This window comes from Danio aesculapii, chromosome 23 (assembly GCF_903798145.1).
Source record: "Danio aesculapii chromosome 23, fDanAes4.1, whole genome shotgun sequence".
Taxonomy (NCBI): Eukaryota; Metazoa; Chordata; class Actinopteri; order Cypriniformes; family Danionidae; genus Danio; species Danio aesculapii.
The window spans coordinates 16,882,907-16,903,288 of NC_079457.1; the positions used below are offsets into that span (position 1 = coordinate 16,882,907).

General features: G+C 36.6%; 1 protein-coding gene across 2 annotated transcripts in view; it reads left to right on the top strand.

The window, feature by feature from the left end:
• Positions 1–20,382, top strand: part of phip (pleckstrin homology domain interacting protein) — a 70,980-nt gene that overhangs the window by 22,329 nt on the left and 28,269 nt on the right. For both annotated transcript variants that reach the window (XM_056449015.1, XM_056449016.1), the window contains exons 9-16: positions 2,953–3,053; positions 3,406–3,476; positions 6,893–6,993; positions 10,799–10,839; positions 16,064–16,162; positions 18,173–18,329; positions 18,408–18,542; positions 18,726–18,854. In XM_056449015.1, the coding sequence (XP_056304990.1) occupies positions 2,953–3,053; positions 3,406–3,476; positions 6,893–6,993; positions 10,799–10,839; positions 16,064–16,162; positions 18,173–18,329; positions 18,408–18,542; positions 18,726–18,854 (834 nt within the window). The remainder of the gene's footprint in view (positions 1–2,952; positions 3,054–3,405; positions 3,477–6,892; positions 6,994–10,798; positions 10,840–16,063; positions 16,163–18,172; positions 18,330–18,407; positions 18,543–18,725; positions 18,855–20,382) is intronic.

The following is a 20,382-nucleotide window of genomic DNA, read 5'->3' on the forward strand; positions in this document are numbered from 1 at the left end:
CACACAGGCTCATTGTGAAAACGTACCCCTGTATACATTTCCAGAGAGCACGAATTATGTAGCCAGAGCTACATATGGCTGCATTTCATTTTTAAAACGGACGCTATGGGGCGGTATGACGCAGCAGCTGGCTTCTATTTCTTTTCGCGCTACAAGCTAACCGCTTGCTTCCGTATAGACAGCTTAACCGCCGTTACCAATTTGCGCAGTGGCTCGCCGCATGACTTAAGATGCAGAGAGGAGTTGACGGCAACAATGAGGTTCGAGTCCGGCGAAGAATGAAAAAAAAAAAATAAATTTGGTAAAACAAAAACAAATCGCAAAAAATAAAATAACAGGGTGAGAATGTGCTAAGATACAAAAACGTTTTAAAAATCAGGCAAGGGCTTTTCTTTTTCTGGATTGCTTTTGAAAACACTGTCAGTTGAGTTTAGGGACAGGGGTGAGTAAGGTTATCGTTCGATTGGTCAGTAAGTCAGTCGTCAGCAGCCTCTGGTGGATTTACACGAGAAGTGCAGGTGCGAATGGCACTTGAGAGAAATTTGAGATCTGAAAAAGTGTACACAGCGGCCTCTGGTGGATTTACGTGAGAAGAGCAGGCACAGATGGCACTCGCAAGAGAAATTTGTGATCTGAAAAAAAGCACACAGCGGCCTCTGGTGGATTTAAGTGAGAAGAGCAGGTGTCAATGGCATTCGCAAGTAAAATTTAAAATCTGAAAAAGCATACACGGTGGCCTCTCGTAGATTTATGCGAGAAGTGCAGGTGCGAATGACACTCACAAGAGAAATTTGGGATTTGAAAAAACATACACAGTCGCCTCTGGTGGATTTACATGAGAAGTGTAGGTGCGAATGACACTCGCAAGAGAAATTCGAGATCTGAAAAAGCATACGCAGCGGCCTCTGGTGGATTTACACGAGAAAATCAGGCTAGAATGGCACTCGCAAGAGATCTTTGAGATCTGAAAAAGCGTACACAGCGACCTCTGGTGGATTTATACAAGAAGAGCAGGTGCAAATGGCACTCGCGAGAGTAATTTGAGATCTAAAAAAGCGTATGCAGCGGCCTCTGGTGGATATACGTGAGAAGAGTTGGCACGAATGACACTCGCACGAGAAATTTGAGATCTGAAAAAGCGTACGCAGCGGCCTTTGTTGGATTTACGTGAGAAGAGCAGGTACGGATGGCACTTGCGAGAGAAATTTGAGATCAGAAAAAGCATACAAAATGGCCCTTTCGTAGATTTACGCGAGAAGTGCAGGCGCAAATGGCACTCGCGAGAGAAATTTAAGATCTAAAAAAGCGTACACAGCGGCCTCTGGTGGATTTACATGAGAAGAGCAGGTGCGAATGACACTCGCGAGAGAAATTTGATATTTAAAAAAGCATACACAGCGGCCTCTGGTGGATTCACAAGAGCAAAAATTGCAAAAAAAAGTACCTCATTGGATGTATTTTACGCTGTACAGACATGTAGCCTGGGTTGGTAAATGACTGAGAAAGACAATCATATCACACGCCACTGTTGCATAATGGTGTAAATAGTTGCCGTTATTGTGATTTAGTGTCTCTTTGGCTGAAACTTGGACCTTTTAATTCGTTATTTTCTCAGCTGATGGCAGAACAGAGTGGTGAAAATAAACAAAGCATCAGGATAATGGTTTTTATGCTTTAATGCAAAAATGTAATATTTTATAAGCAATTAACCTTTATTGTTTTAAGCATTACTGTGGATATGGGCAAAGTTATATAACTGTCTGTGACAGCAAAATAGTGTTAAAAAAACATTAGCTGCATAATTTATTTAAGCTGCAATGCAAGTGCCAGCCTAACACTGTGTATGTCGATATTATTGCAAACCAGACACTTTTAATTGTGTGTGTGTGTGTACAGTGTTGCTGTGTTACAGTCATTTTCTGGTCCTGTTGACTTTTGACTGTTTAAGTCAAAATAGAGTTACTTCAATAATTATGATGAACTTCATAAATGACTGTAAAACTTTGAGAAGTTGGAAATATATTCCACCGTTCAGATGTTTGGATCAGTTATGTAATGTTTGAATAAGCATACAGTAGAAACTAATAAAGAAGTCTGAGTCACACTTACACTTTATTTTATTGTACAATTCACACTGTCAACAAAATGAAGACGTTTAGCTTAATAAATTGCTAATTAGCTGCATATTAGTAGTTAGTAAGGTAATTTAGGTTTTGGGTAGGATTAGGGATGTAAAATAAGATCATATTTTATAAGTGCTAATAAACAGTTAATAACTTAATAATAGGCAGGTAATAAGCTAGTAGTAAATGGTGTGAATTGTTACTTAAACTGAAGTGTTACCAAAGTCTGCTTTGCTAAGTGTTTTTTTTTTAAATCTGTAAAATATTAATATTAAGAAATATTATCATAATTAGAAATGATGGTATGGTAATAGTAAAGCTGAATTGTTAACATGAATGCTCCAGTCTTCATGGTCACGTTATTCTTCAGAAATCATAATTTGGTGCTCAAGAAATTATAAGCTCTCATACAAAAAGAGAAATAAATAAATGAAAAATCAAAATCAAAACAATTTCTTCTTAATAATTTGATTAAAAAACATTTGCATTTTGATGAATTATTTTATTACTTGAAAAAACGAATCTTTTTCATAATTATGATCGACTTTGCTTTCATTTTTTATTAATTGAATTAATCCTTGGTGAATAGAAGTATTGATTTCTTAACCTTAAGAAAAATCTTAACCTTAAATAAAATCTTACATACCCAACACTTTGTATGATAGTTTACATCAAATTAACAATATATTTTGTATTGTATAGCACAGACATGCATAGGCGTGTAATGTGTTTTATGTTTATTTGTGTGTGTGTATGTGTGTGTGTGTGTGTGTGTGCGTGTGTGCGTGTGTGTGTGTGTGTGTGTGTGTGTGTGTGTGTGTGTGTGTAGTTTTCTCCTCTGTGTAGCGGCAATAAGAGGTTTCTGTCCTCCACTGGAGCTGACGGCACCATCTGTTTCTGGCAGTGGGATGCTCGCACGCTCAAATTCGGGTGAGTCTCCTTTATTCTTGAAAACATCTGTAGGGTTTTAAGTATTGGAGTGTTTTCTTTGCCATTCAGAGCAAGTATTGGAGGCTCTTTTTGTATAGTCAAAGTCACTAAAAGAGAAACATCTAATTGTAGCATGCAGCTTAAATGTTATATTTTGACTATTAAAAACTTTAGCTTAATTTGCTGAGACAACTTTAAATTTTTTAATCATTATTTTTGGCGTTCCACTTGGTGCAGAAATGACACCCCTCACCTTTAAAAGGGATCATTAAGAGCCAATATTCGATCACTAATCTATATCTCTTTCTGCTCATCATTGTTTCTGTGTTTTTTTTTTTTTATGTGTGCGCAGGCAGCGACCCAGCAAATTCATTGAGCGACCCAGACCAGGAGTGCAGATGATCTGTTCCTCGTTTAGTGCAGGTGGGCCAGAGTGTCAAAGCTCCTTTTTCACTTTTACCTGCTCCCATTTTATCATTTATCTTTTACCATTCACAGCCTCTCCCATTGTAAAACCCATGTGACAAAATGCTTTAGTTCCAGCACTGAGCTTGTATTAAAACATGATGTATTTTGAGAAAGTTTATTGAGGCTACTTCTAGACTATTGTATTTTTGTGCTTTATACCTGCTGCCTTTCCAAAATACTTCAAAAAAGATTTCTATCTACAGTTGAAGTCAGAATTATTAGCCCACCTTTGAATTTTTTTTGTTTTTTAAATATTTCCCAAATGATGTTGAACAGAGCAAAGAAATTTTCACAGTATGCCTGATAATATTTTTTCTTCTGGAGAAAGTCTTATTTGTTTTATTTCGGCTAGAATAAAAGCAGCTTTGAATTTTTTAAGGTCAAAATCATTAGCCCTTTTAAGATACATTTTTTTCAATAGTCTACAGAATAAACCATCGTTATACAATAAATTGCCTAATTACTCTAACCTGCCTAGTTAACCTAATTAACCTAGTTAAGCCTTTATATGCAACCCAGGCTCATTCCGAGAACGTAGTCCCGGGGACGTTTCTGGAGACCGCGAGATACGTCCCGGGAGGTACGTATTTTTGCAGTTTTTGTTTTCGCGAATCCGCGAGAGGCCGCTGTGCGCGCTTTCTCCCGCGCCGTCCTCGCGTAAACCCGCTAGAGGCCGCTGTCGAACGACCTTCAGCCTGTCTGCCTGGACGACAGAATGATTGACCGTGCGACCGGCCAATCGGCTGACCCACCCTCCTCCTCCGTCCCTAAACCCAACCGTTGACGATTCACAAAAGCCGTCCAGAAAAAGAAAAGCCCTCGTCTGATTTTTACCACGTTTTCAGATTTTGAGTACATCCTCACCCTGTGACGAACCTGTTCGCTTCATTTTTTGGATTTTGTTTTCTTACCTGATTTCTGGAACCGCTCTTCCCCGGACTCGAACCCGGTCGTCGTCGTGGTCAGCCCCTCCCTGCGCCTCGAGTCTGCCAAAGTACACGAAGAGCTAACCGGACAAACTGGTTGCAGCGGGAAAGCCCTCCACACGGAGGCGAGCGGCCGGCCGGCCGGCAAGCGCCGAAAGGAACGGCGTCACACCGCCCCGCAGCGTTCGCTTAAAAAAATGAAATGCAGCCGGACGTACCCCCGGCTACGTATCTCGCGGTCTCCAGAAACGTCCCCGGGACTACGTTCTCAGAATGAGCCTGGGTTGTTTATATGCCACTTTAAGCTGTTTAGAAATGTCTTAAAATATCTAGTAAAATATTATTTACTGTCATCATGGCAAAGATAAAATAAATCAGTTATTAGAGATGAGTTATTAAAACTTATATGTTTATAAATGGATTCAATAATCTTCTCTCCGTTAAACAGAAATTGGGAAAAAAAATAAACAGGGGGGCTAATAATTCTGACTTCAACTGTACATGATGAAAATGCAAGTTAAAAGTTAAAAGTGGATATAACGATTAAGATTAAACACAAATGATCATGGTATTTGTTTATCATGTTGAAATCATGTTGTTTGAGTTTAGGTTAAATTTCAATGTAAGTTGGCAGCAAATTAAGCGTTATTCTGATGAATGTTAGAAAAACTTGCCACTGATATCCATTGTTCAATTGTCAATAGCTATTTTTTCCCAACATTTTTTGTATATCTTCCTGTGGAATTTTAACTTAAATTCCTTTATAACAAATACCGTGATAATTTGTTAGTTAGTGAATTTGTTAAATTTGTTATTGATAATATGTTTTGAAAAATACTGGATGCTGGCACCCTTTGACTTTCATAGTAATATTTTTTCGAACAATGGAAATCAATGGGTGCCACAAGCTAGTATTTTGCGTTTACAGGAGGGAAAAAATCCTGAATGTTTAAAATGAAATAAATGAATGATAAATAACGCAATTTTCATTTTTGGGTGAACTATCTCTTTAAATAAAGCACAAATTATAATAGCATTTGTTACAAAGCAATTCAATTGTGTTATGAAAAAATTATCGTTTTTAGTTGGCAGCTATTTCTTTCATCTTTTTCAGTGTTCAAAAGAGAACAAGATAAGAATCTGTTTGTTGAACAAGTTGAAGTCAGAATTATTAGCCCTCCTGAATTATAAACCCCCTGTTTATTGTTTTTCTCCAGTTTCAGTTTAATGGAAATAAGTTTTTTTTCAACACATTTCTAAGCATAATAGTTTTAATACCTCATTTCTAATAACTTATTTCTTTTATCTTTAGCATGATGATACATAATATTTTACTACATATTTTTCAAGATACTAGTATTCAGCTTAAAGTGACATTTAAAGCCTTAATTAGGTTAATTAGGCAAGTTAGGTTAATTAGGGAAATCATTGTATGACAGTGGTTTGTTCTCTAGACAATCGAAAACAAATAAAGCTTAAGGGGATAATAATATTGACCGTAACATGCTTTTAAAAAAAAATAAAACTGCTTTTATTCTAGCCAAAATAAAACAAATAAGACTTTCTCTAGAAGAAAAAATTTGATAGGAAATACAGTGAAAAATTCCTGAATCTGTTAAACATCATTTGGAAAATATTTCAAAAAGAAATTCACAGGAGGGCTAATCGCTTTGACTTAAACTGTATATACTATTAATAAATCATACATTACTTATAATGGCATTTGTTATATAGAAACATTTGTGTAAATGTAGCCAGACGCTGATCAGTGCTGAACTACTTCATAACATGTGGTACAGATTTGATATAATATCTCGTACAAGATAGCAAATGGAATAAATCTTGTGAGAAGATCTATATATATTTATTAGGCCTGTCAATGTCATGCACACAGTCTCGTATAAACAGAAAACAAACTGTGATCGATTTGAGACAGCTGTAATATTTAACAAGCACACTCATGTTTATGTAAATGCATGTTCTCCCATAGAAACATGATCTGAAGCGATTATTCTCGTGTTTCCATTGTTCTGAAAGCTGATAGCAGATTAAAGAGTGATGACGGATCGTTTTGGCTTAAACATTTTTCTGCAAAGTGCGGCTATAAATATCCTGTTGTCAGACAGATATCACAGACTTTTTAAAAGAGAGCGCTCGGCACTGCGGGAGCTCTTTAAATACACATTTCTGAAGAAAAAGAAACACTCGGCTGACTCTAGTTCTTTCCTCTTCTACGTTCACTTGATCTGTTTGAGTTTCTTGCTCATAAACACTGGATTGTGATTATTGCTTATACTCGCATGGTTGAGTCTGCTGGAAAACGATGACAGAACGCTTACTGATGATGGATTTTGTTCTGGTGTTTGTGTGTGTGCGCATTAATGCTGCGTTATTGATGATGATGGTGTAATTTATGTAATGTTAAGTGATATTTGATGATTTCAGGTGGGATGTTCTTGGCGACGGGCAGCACCGATCACATCATTAGGGTTTATTACTTTGGAGGTGGACAACCAGAGAAGATATCTGAGCTGGAGTCTCACACTGTACGTAATGCATTTGTTAGCATTTCATATTTGTGTGTGTGTGTGTGTGTGTGCGTGCGTGCGTGCGTGCGTGCGTGTGTATGTGTGTGTGTGTGTGTGTGTGTGTGTGAAGGAGGCATTTACATCTAAATGTGATGTAAAATGTAATTTAGAGTCTTAAAATTTAGAGTATTAAAGTCGTATGGAGGGTAAAGCATGCACAGTGTTGTTTTTCCTTATAAATATGCAAATTAGAATGTGGTTGGTGACTTTTTATAACACCTTGTCACATGCAGGTGTGACGAGGGGGGGGGGGGGGGGGTATTTCAAATTAATGATTGATCCCTCTTGAAGGATGTGAAAACGATATGTATGGGGGTGTCAGTCCTCTAAATAGTAAGAAAAAGGTTGCTCTAATCTTAAATACTAATATTACTAATTAAATAATAGGTAATATAAATATACATATGACCACCCCTATAATGGATTTTACCACTGTGAATGCATAATCGCATCAATTAATCTAAGCTGATAGACACCGTAAGTGTTCACTTTTCTTGTTTGTTTCTACATACAGCCTAAAAGTAAAGTAAAATTAGATGTATAGTTTGACCTACAGTAACCGACAGTAAATAGCTAATCACAGGATATTAATAAAATTAATTTAATTTAATTCACTGAAGCATGTTGTACACAAAATAACATTTTCGAAAAAGTTTACTCCCCCAACCGTCAATGTATAAATCACATCCTGGTCACCTTTCTTGTTAAACAAAATACAATCACTGATTAACAGTAACAATTACAGTATTGAGATAAGTCATTAATTAGTCATTAGTTAATGGACAATTTATACACTATAAAAATTATGTAATATAGACTACTAGTCTGGGATTATTAAAGGGATAGTTCTCCCAAAAAATGAAATCTCTGCCATCATTTACTCACCCTTCACTTGTTCAAAACCTATTTGAGTTTCTTTTTTCTGTTGAACACAAAAGAAGATATTTGGAAAAATGCTATAGTGGCTGGCACCCATTGACTTTCATAGTCATTTCTTTCCTACTTTGGAAGTCAATGGGTAGCAGCAACCAGCTTTCTTCAAAATATATTCTTTTGTTTTCAACAGAAGAAAGACTCAAATAGGATTAGAACCACATGAGGAGAGTAAATAATGAGGTCATTTTCATTTTTGGGTCAACTATCCCTTTAAAATGTTTCCACTCAAATAGGCTGTATTATAGTATATGCCGAAGCATGCTAATAGGACTTTTAATTTGCCAGTAACCTGGGTTAAGCATTTCCGGTGAACTATATGCAATTGCAAAATCGGCGCGTTTAAGGTCTGATTTCTTTAAAAATCAGCGATCTCCACTGGCTGGGTGATATCCGATATAAAGTGGGTCTCAGATTGTACAAGAAGCACTGCATTAAATTACCCCCCCCCCCCCCCCATGTCTTTATAATACGAGCATTTATTTTACCCCAGTATATTCAATGGAGCTTCTTCGCTAGCCTGCTGATTCTGACAGGCACGTGCGAGTAAACGGCCTTTTGTCTCGTTTTACGCTTGAGCAACTAAATGAATGCCAAAATCTATTTAACTGATTGTATTTGAGTTACATTACAACATCGATGCTGTAAAAGGAATCGTATAAAATGGAAAAAACTCACAATAACCATTTACCGGAAGTTTATCAGTATGGGAACAACACTAGCTTGGCATATACCCTTTTGTAGTGTATCAAAACTCATTCACAAAAGACTCTGACTCAAAACAATACATTAATAGTAGTACATTTCATTTCTAATAACTTAGAATACACTGTTTCCTCATGGCGAGGTGCGGTGGCTCAATGGTTAGCACTGTTGTATCGCAGCAAGAAGGTTGCTGGTTCGAGTCCCGGCTTGACCAGTTGGTTTCTGTGTGGAGTTTGAATGTTATACCCGTGTTGGTGTGGATTTTCTCCGGGTGCTCCGGTTTCTCCCACAGTCCAAAGACATGCAGTATAGGTGAATTTAATAAACAAAACTGGCTATAGTGTTTGAGTTGCGTAAAACATATGTTGGAATAGTTGGCGGTTCACTTCGCTGTGGCGACCACTGATAATTAAGGGACTAAGCCAAAGGAAAATTAATGAATAAATACTATATGATATAGACTACTAGTCAAAATTGTGGAGTTATTAAAGGGATAGTTCACCCAAAAAATTTAATCTTTGCCATTATTTACTCACCCCAACTAGTGAACACAAAAAGAAGATATTTTGAAGAATGAAAGGCACCTATTGACTTACATAGTAATCTTTTCCCTACTTTTGAAGTCAATGGGACAGCAACCAACTTTAAAATATTTTCTTTTGTGTTCAACAGAAGAAAGAAGCTCCTAAAGGTTTAAAACCACATAGGGAGAGTAAATGAGATCATTTTTGGTTTTTGGGTGAACTATCCCTTTAAGTTGATTCCACTTAATAAGGCTACATTTGTTTTAACAACAAAAGACTGACTTAAATCAATACATTTATAGTAGGACTGGGCGATATGGCAAAAATGAAATCTCGATAATTATTTTCCATTTTGAATGATGTCTATATATATTTTGATAAGCTGTTAATGCTTCCAGATTTAAAAGAGTACGCCAACTATGACTGAAGCCACAAAAATTAGAGGGTCCCATAAATTTTTGCTGAAAATTCGGTGCATATCTAATATCAACACACTTTCATATTCCGATTGTTGCACATTTCTGCTGTGTGATTTGCTCTTAGATCAATATAGAGTAAAAAAGCCCAGAGCTTATCATTGTTATTGACATAAATTTTATCATGATTTGATATAATATCGTTAATCGACCCAGCCCTAATTAATAGTAGTACATTTTATTTCAATTCAAAATAAACTGTTTTCTCATGTTTATGATGTAATCTATTCTTGTGATGAGAAAGCCTTCAATGTCAGATGATCCGTCTGAAATCACTATGCTAATTTGCTGCTTTATTGTGATTAGTTTTTGTAACAGAATTTATTTAAAACATATTATAATATTGTAATTTAACAACACATTTTCACGTTCACAGTTCTTCATTGACTCATAGTCACATTCCAAACCATTTTATTTGGATTGTTTTAATTTTGAAAGTCATTTGTTTTAATTTTCTTTTATTTCATTAATGGTAGCACTTTAGTTTAAGTACCAATTCTCACTATTAACTAGTGGCTTATTACCTGCCTTTTATTAAGATGTTGGCTGTTTATTAGTACTTATAAAGTACATATTATGCATGATCTCATTCTATGTCCCTAATCCTACCAAATACCTAGCAATAACAATTCATTAAAATACATTCATTCATTCATTTTCTTTTTAACTTAGTCCCTTTATTAATCAGGGGTCGCCACAGCAGAATGAATCGCCAACTTGTCCAGTATATTTTTTACGCAGCGGATACCCTTCCAGCTGCAACCCATCACTGGGAAACACCCATACACTCTCATTCACACACATACACTACAGACAATTTAGCACATGTTTTTGGACTGTGGGGGAAACCAGAGTACCCGGAGGAAACCCACACCAACACGGGGACATGCATGACCTTGCTGTGTAATTACTAACTTAATAACTATCAATAAGCAGCAAACTAGGAGTTTATTGAGGTCATAGTTGATGGTTTATTAGTATCCATATTAGTATGTATTAAAAATCTGTGTTGCATTAAAGTGATGCACCCCATATTCCTTCTCTCTACTGGTCTTACTATTGCAGGAATGATTATTGTTTTGAGGTTCCCTCATGTTTTTTAATGACTTCATTTTGTTTTCTCAGGACAAAGTCGACAGCATCCAGTTCTCCCATGGTGGAGACAGGTAAGCAACTCTATGTGTACATGTGAGATCATGGACGGGTGCGCGTGTGTGTGTGTCAGGTTTGTTAGATTAATGGAACACAGAGACTCTTATAATTACTTTGAGCTGATGTTGTCAGCAGAAAAAAGACACTTGCTCCAAACACACACAAACATGCATGTCAAATGTTAGCAACACACTGCAGTACAAGAATTCTGGTGCATGAAACATCTTTCTACTTAAACAACCGGCGTGTGACAGTTAAACACACACACACCAGCTCTTATTCAGTCTCTGGGAGCTCTTTTATGCTCCTCACTCACTCTACTTTAATGAGCAAATGTTTTTGCATTGGGGGAAGGGGAAAACCGACAGGAGAAGAGGGAGAAACGGAGGAGAGAGAGAGAGAAGGGGAGTAATAAGATGGAGAGGTCTGTAACAGGTCCCTGAGGAATTAAAAAGATGGATATTCACATGAACAGATTCTTTTTACGGCTCAGACGGCATCCAGTGTTACGTGTTAGAAGGGGTAAAACCTCACCAATCATTAGACCTGCAGAAAATACTGTCAAAAAGAAGAAAACTATGTCACAAATGAGTAGATAGCACGCAGAAACATGCAGCACTCTGTCTTATTTGAGAGTAATATATTCTGACTCATTTATAGATTCATACTAGCTCAGAGTAATGCCCTTTTACGTTAATGCAGACTTATCATTTCATGGAAAATTAGATCCAGTTACACAAACTTTGAGTGTAATGCATTGTTTAGGACTTGATAGGATTCTTTTTTTGTCTATAATGAAATTTTTCTTGGACACAAGGGCTGCCAAACCCAAAATACACAATAGATACATAATATAATAAGAAAAAAGTTAGCGCAGAATAGGTTGTTTTCAACCACGTGGTTCTGGTAACGTGCGAAATTCAGATGGAGGGCAGGAAGAAAAAAAATTGAATGGGAGACACAGAGGAAAGTCCGCCTTTTTGCGATTTATATCATATTTCAAAGGAGATATAAATAAAAAATAACCACGTATGTTGGGCATGAGCCTTATATCATGAAGAGGGCCTCGAATAGATCTGGCTGCCATCTAGGCGGTAGATACTGTATACGTTACATGAAAAATACTATAGTAAATACAAGAGTTCACACTTAGCTGATGATTGATTATAAAGCTTGTTTGGCATGCTGTCCCGGGAGAGAGCCCTGGCGTCATAAGATCCTCGAGGCCGGGGGTCCCTCCCGTTTGCATGGCGAGAGGGGAGTTTGAGCTCAGGTAGATCTCGAGAACTCCCCTGCTGTAGTAACTAATGAACAGATAGTGATTGCTCTTAAGAGATAACTACTTACTTGGAGCATGTCTATGGTGCCGATTTGGATCAGTCAATTAACTTAAGTTACATGTTTTTGGATGGTGGGAGGAAACCGGGGAACCCGAGGGAAACCCACTTGAGCATGGGGAGAACGTGTAAACTCCACACAGAAACGTCGGCTGGCTTAGTAAGGACTAGAACCAGTGACGTTTTTGCTGTGAGGCAACAGTGCTAACCACTGGGCCACCGTGCCACCCATCTAGGAAAGGAGGAGTAGGGTTGGGAGGTGGGATTTTTTAAAACAAAGATGGCTGTTATATGGAATTTAGGGTATTTATAGTGGCTTAGGAATCATCTGATTGGTGAATCATGAATTGAATAATGCGGGGCCGGCTGCAAGCAATCATAAGGACGTGATCCTTTTGATATTAGTTTATAAATAAACCCTTGTAAATTATTTCAGGGTGTAATAAAGTATATTTTTCTGAAAACAAACTTTGTACTTACTAAATGGTTAGGGTTAGGCTGCAGGTTAGGCTTAGGGTTATTTGCATGTAATCATTGGTTACTACATTAAGTTAGTCACACTTTACAATAAGGTTTCATTAGTTAATGTTAATTATTGTATTTACTAACAAGAACTAATAATGAACAATACTTGTACAGCATTTATTAATCATAGTTCAGCATTTACTAATGCATTATTAAAATTCAAATTCATGCTTGTTAACATTAGTTAATGCACCATGAGTTAACATGAACTAACAATCAACAACTGTATTGCCAATAACTTATGTAAACAAAAAGAATACATACTGTAATAAACACATTATTCATTGTTTGTTCATGTTAATGAATGCTTTAATTAACATTATCTAATACAGCCTTATTGTAAAGTGTGTAACAAGGTGTCACGTTTTCCACTCTCTCCACAAACACACGGGATCGCAGGAGTTATCAAAATACACGGATTTATTAACAATGACACTTACTACAGGCCTTGAAACATTTACATGCAGGAGTGACATTAAGGCATTAGACAATTCAAGGCCAGACCAGGGACTATACAAACTCAGGGGTATAAATAGAAGGGACATGATTGAACTAATAACCAACAGGGGAGAAACACAGGTGAAACTCATAAATATTAACAAACAGCGAGAAAATGAAACAAAGGAATCACATGACGCAAACATAAAGCACATGGAGCACAGCACATGGGGAAGTCACATGACATAAACACAAGACACCAGCACACCTTGAATAAAGTGTTACCCAAAATTTTGTATGCAACCATTTTTCTTCTCAATGATATAATGTGACTTCACAAAATAAAATAAACCTCACTGTTTTATATGCTGGCGTCACGGTTGCGCAGTGGGTAGCACGATCGCCTCACAGCAAAAAGGTTGCTGGATCAGTTGTCATTTCTGTGTGGAGTTTGCATGTTCTCCCCGTGTTGGCGTGGGTTTCCTCCGGGTGCTCCGGTTTTCCACACAAGTCCAAAAACATGTAGTAAAGGTGAATTGGTTAAGCTAAATTGTCTGTAGTGTATGTATATGAATGAGTGTGTATGGATGTTTCCCAGTGATGGGTTGCAGCTGGAAGGGCATCCGCTGCGTAAAACATATGCAGGATAAGTTGGTGGTTCATTCCTCTGTGGCGACTTCAGATTAATAAAGGGACTAAGCCGAAAAGAAAATGAATAAATGAATGTTTTATATGCAAATTTGTATTGACCTTATACTTGAGTGCAGAACTGCGTTCATTTTTGCAATTGTTTTAGAACTTCTGATTCAATTGCCTATGGGAGAAATTACTAGGACTAATAAACGTCGAAAATGGTCAAACTACTTCTCTACAAACAAGTTTGTTCATGACTATACATAAAAAGTAGAAACTCCCACAATAAGAGTTTGCAACATCAATGGAAGTGAATGAGACTAGAAGTCTCCAGCCAAAGAGATTCCAATGTCCACTCATACGTGAACAATAAGGTCAATACAGAATGTGAATGTATGTGTAGTTACATATTTATACTGCATAGTTTCAGTGCTATCTTTTTGCATAGTCTCATTACAGGATCGTTCACTTAAATAAAAAAGAATTGCACCCTCGAGCCATCCAAGATGTAGGTGGCTTTTTTCTTCAGAACAACATTAGATTAGAGAACAGACATTAGGGCAGATTTTTATTTGAAACTGCGATCCTTGGTGATTCATAAAATGTAAGTCAGCAAAAATTAATACCCGTGACTTTTGGCGGTCTAATGAAGCAAAACAATCAGTCTATGCAAGAAACTGTATGTATGTTTTTTGACTCTCAATGTGCCAGTAGCCATTGACCTGCATTTTATGGCTACTTTTATCAGCAGGGACCACAGTTTCAAATTAATATCTTCTTTAATGTTTTACTGAAGAAAGAAAGCCACAAGTACAGCGTTTCTTTTTCAGAAATATCTTTTTAACACATAACTGCCTTAGAGGGTAATACATAATAGTATTTCTATAGAGTTTCAGCTCATATCCTGCTGAAGGTAAATTCAAATTGGTTAAAAAGTGGAATCAATTTATCAGTGCAAGTTGTACCACTTTGGTTTTTACTAAACACTTCAAGGCAGAACTGAACTTTTCAATTATAGCGAATTAAGATTTTATTCCAGTGTGCCTTCCCAGATAGCATACGAATGTGGGCCACTTTAAGCAGTTATGTGACACTGGTGGTATTCCTTCGGCCCAGACTAAATAAATGTGAGCCTGAAGTGGCCCACCTGTGCAATGACAAAGGGGCACATATTCAAATTCATATATGGGCCATTTAAGGCAAAGATTTGGCACTTATGGCAAAATGTAATCTGAATGTGAGCCTAATGTGGCCCATGTGGAACATAGTAAATTTGGCTCAAATGATGGAGGACAAGTGTGGGCCACAGTTGGTAAAAATGTGACATAGTCATTTAAGGGTAATCTGGGTCTAAACCTAATGTGGCTCACACGTGTAGGTGCAAATGTGGCCCAGTCATCATAAGACATATGTGAGCCACTTTTGGCAAATATTTGGCACAGTAAGCTCTGGCTATTGCGACTGTGAGCCTAATGTCGCCCAGACCAAATATGGCAAATATGGCCCAGTTATTTTAAAACATATGTGAACCACATAGACTAAAGTCACCATCATGGAGAAAAGTGTTTGCTTTAGTTGAGCTCATAGCCCTGAACCTCTTAATATAAATTTTCTTTTGGGCTGCTGTAACTTTTAAGAACTTTGCTTGAAAAGTTTATTCATTACAGCAAAAAGAAAATTTTTTAACAAATGTTTAATCCATTATTAAAAGTAACATAATAACATGCATGAACATGCCACAGAATTATGAAGGTTTATAAGTTAAAAAATTCTATGCTTTAACTTCTGCTCACAGAGACATCAATAATCAGCGAATGAACCTCAACAACGATGACAATTAACAAAATGAACAAAACTTACAAACATCACAAAAAGAATATTAAAAGTGACAAAGTCAACAACATCAACATAAACGGCAGAATCAAAAGCAAATAATGAAAACTGTAGCATCAATAAGCTATATAATGCAATGCATGTTGGGATTTTTGTACTTTGCCACACCCAGCAAGTGTAAGGTTTAGGCCAGATCTGGGCCAGAATAAAAGCAAATTGTGGCCCAGAATAGGGTCAGTTCTGGTTGAATTCTAGCTGATATGTGGTATTGCTTTGGCTTTTTTGTGGCCCAGATCTGACAAACATACCATACGGTATGTGGGCCGGATGTAAGTGTCTGGTGTGGGCCGGATGTGAGCCACATGAATTTTGCTAGCTGGGTTTACTCATTTGCTTTCATGAGGCATCAGAGTATTTATTGGTATACGTGACATTTGCCAGCGTGAACGTGTGTGTTTGTGTGTGTGTGCAGGTTTGTGAGTGGCAGTAGAGACGGCACGGCGCGGATCTGGCAGCTGCAGCAGCAGGACTGGCGGAGCATTCTTTTGGACATGGCCACTAAACTACCTGGGTAAGACAAACATAAATCACCGTTTAAAAGTATGGCTCAATTAATTGTGCATTAATGCTACATTTTGTTGGCTAAACAAGTGATCGTTAGCGACATAATTACTTTTGAGTCCCGTGAGATCAATTGATTTTGACCACACAGAAGCGACACCATTTGGTTTTCCAAGCTTATTGTCTTTTAAGCCAAATGAAACAATACAAAACAACAAACAAATTCTAGTATTTTATCATTTTATTTTATTGCTTTTTCTCCAGTATTTAATGATAATTGTCGGAGAAAAAAAAACATTTAATTGTATTTAACCACGTTAAAGGAACACTCCACTTAAAAAAAAAAATCATTTTACAAGTCTCCTAGAGTTTGATTTGAACCATTTTTGAATCCATTCAGCCAATTTCTTGTTCTAGCAAGGTCAGTTTTAGCTTAGCTTAGCATAATGACTGAAGCATAATAAATAGCATAATGAATCTAATTTGACTTAGCATTTTGTTAAAAAAAATGTTAATAATTGAGATAATTTTCCTATTTAAGTCTTGTGTCTTTTGTAGTTACATTTTGTAACAAGACTGAGGGAATATTAAAAAAAAAAACATTTCTATTGCTAGGAACTATGCTCTCATTCTGACTCCTTCTAGTCAAAAAACTGTGCTGCTGCTTCAGGGGCAGTGATATTACCCAGTGTTTGAGAATGGGCTACGTTCAGAGGGTCCCCTGAATCCTTGGATTGTTTTTAAATATAGAGAGTGAAACAATGTGTGTATTTCATTAGCTAGTCTAACACAATTCGAAAATATGAAATTAAAAACATATCCATGGTGGAGAAAAAATGCAATCACAACCAATCACATGTAACATAACACCATGAACAGGTTTGCCTAGTTAAAAAAGCATTTTTTCCAACACAGGCTCATTGTGAAAACGTACCCCCATTTACATTTCTGGACAGCGTGAATTATGTAGCTAGAACTACGAATGAACGAATGACTGCGTTTTGTCTAAAAAATGAATGCTAGGGGGGCGTTATGAAGCTGTCGACGGCTTCTTTTTCTTTTCGCGCTACCAGCTGACTGCTTACCTCCATATGGATGGCTTTTCTGCTGTTACTAGCTTGCCCAGTGGCTCGCCGCATACATCGGCAGGGTATTGAGATCCAGAAAGGAGATGAAGCCCGACGAACAACGGTTCCAGAAAGCAGGTAAAACAAAAGGCAAAAACTAAAGTAAACAAGTGAATAACAGGGTGAGAACATGGTCAAATCTGAAAACGTGGTTAAAATCAGGGGGCCGTGAGGGCTTTTCTTTTTCTGGATTGCTTTTGAAAACTTTGAGTTTAGTGAAGGCAGTGGGTGAGTCAATCTGTGCTTTTGAAAACACTATCGGTTGGTCAGTCAGTCAGTCAGACAGCGGCGAGAAGAGCAGAGAGAGTCACGAGAGAAATTTGAGATTTGAAAAGCATACACAGTGGTCTCTGGTGGATTCTCAAAAACAAAAACTGCAAAAGAAACGTACCTTCTGGGACGTATTTTGCAATGTCTAGAAATCTATGCAGGGGTACGTATCAAGAATGAGCCTGGGTTGATTTTTTCAATGTCCAACTATGAATCTAAATTAAAAAATATGAAAATATATTTACCTAAATTAAAATGGAAATCTAGTGATCCACAGTAGCCATTTAGTAAACAATTTAAAAATCTGAAAAGTGTTTGATTTTCAGTATATGCAGCAAACACCACAAAGGGATCAAATGTTGGTTGTTCAATAAAGATTGTAGCTTTTAGAGCAAGTCATTTTAGCCTTATTCCAATCTAATAAAATGATTAAGATCATGCCCACAAATTGCATGATAATCTTTATATTAATTATAATATAGTTTGTTTGTATAATATAGTTTTTATTTCAATATATTATCTCATTGGTCTTGCTCTTTGAAAATAGGCCACCTGAAAGCAAGGTTAGAAATGTCATCTCTATTTTTGATCTTTCAACTCTTATTTCTTTCTGTCTTCCTAAGTAAATACAACCCTCCACCTTTAGAGGACAAAGTTACCAAGCTGAAGGTGACTATGGTGGCCTGGGACTGCAACGACAACACAGTCATCACCGCTGCCAACAACCTGACGCTGAAAGTGTGGAACTCATACACGGGGAACCTCATCCACGTGCTGATGGTAAGAGTGTGAAGATCTCTGCATGATTGATAGGAGCTAGTTTGCGATGGTGACTCATGATGGTGTTTTCACCCACAGGGCCACGAGGACGAGGTGTTTGTGTTGGAGCCTCATCCATTTGATTCCAGAGTGCTTTTCTCTGCTGGGCACGATGGGAATGCTATCGTCTGGGATCTGGCGAGAGGAGTCAAAATACGCTCTTACTTTAACATGGTAAAACAACCAGCTCCATGCCTTTTATTAGGTCGTACTGTGTGTTTTTGGCTAAACCTGTGGTAACCTTTAGTAAAAATCAAATACGTAAAACTGTATATGTTACCATAACAAAGATGAACCCTGTATATTGAACCCTGAAAATGGACTGTGTTTTTTGCTCTGGTGTGTGTTTGCGCGTAGATCGAGGGTCAGGGACACGGTGCTGTGTTTGACTGTAAGTGTTCTCCTGACGGTCAGCACTTCGCTTGCACAGACTCTCACGGTCACCTGCTTATATTCGGCTTTGGCTCCAGCAGCAGATATGACAAGGTACTAAAACGTCTGTCTCTGAATTAAATATTAGCGTAGTGCCTGCCGCATGCTGGCTGCTTCATTATATATTGAATATTATGTCACGTGATGACATTATGTTGCATGTTTAATTAAGGCAGTCTTGTCTAGTTATCGTCTTGGCTGTAAAAGCAGCTATTTTACATTTTTATTCCATGTTTTGGCAGACTGATTAAATAAAGACTTACAAAATGATGTTACTTTTGAATCAGTTAATACACAGGAAATAGATGGTCAAACTGAATGCATTTTAATCTTTGATATGGTTTTACGAGCAGTGTTATTCAAACCAAAATGTATTGTATTTTAATACTTACTGTGAATACTGTATTTATTTATTTTCAGTTATCAATGGTCTATTTATATATGTAGATTGTTTATTTTATTTATTTATTTTTAGTATTTATTTATTTGCTTTAAAGATATTATTTCTTTTAGTTAAAATTACATTTCTTAAAAAAGACTTTTTATTTCATTAGTTGACGTTTTTTAAATAATATCTTTTATCTTATTTATTTAGCTTACAATTATCAAAAATGATGTTTAGTAGTAGTTTTTTAGTAGTAGATTTTTTTGTAGTCGTTTGTTTTAGTTATTCATAAAGACATTTCACAGTATAAAAAGTTCTTGTTGCAAAAATGAAGAATGTACTGATAATAAAATGAAATATTAAATGCAAAGTATTAATTAGCCAGTAATTATTTTCTCGTTAAGATCAGTAACTTGTTAAATTGTTTGTGTTGAAATAGTATTTGTCTAAATAAGTGAAACATAAAACAACTCACATCAATCATTTAAATGCTACAGGTGATTTTAGGTATGACAGCATTATGATGTGCAGCGTGAAAATTCATTTTGAGATTTTGGAAAACATGATTGTATTTACTAAAACATAAGATTCACTTTCCTGTAGGTCACACTTGGTCAGAATAGCATACTGACAAAATGTCACATTGGCGTATAAGCCACTTTTATATTTCACAGGGTTTCCACTCTTCTTGAAAGTACCTGAATTTCCGACAGAAAAACAAACCTAGGTTGTTGAAAGTGCTTGAATTGATCTTAAAAGGAAATTTGTTTTTGGTGTTATTTCATCAATTGTCATGCTGCTGTCAAAAACAGAACAAAAAATTATCTGCTTTTACAAGAACTATGACAAATAATTCACATTTGATCAATATTTCAGAAACTGCATTCAAGTAATACCAGTTTTGAACTAATTTTATTAAAGTTTTTTGAACATGATCTAAATATTTGTAAATGACACATTGAAAACATCATCATTACTCTGACTTTATGTAAATAATGTGTAATGTACTTTCATGGCGAATTACAAAATTGCTTGAATTTTGGGCTGCACAATATATCACTTCAGCATCGATATCGCGACGTGATCATTTGCAATAGTCACATTGCGAGTGTACACAATGTTAAGTCTGGATTATAATTTGATTATAATAAGTGTTTTCTAAGTCCTGTGAATCTGCGAGGGTTTTAAAAGCATTCA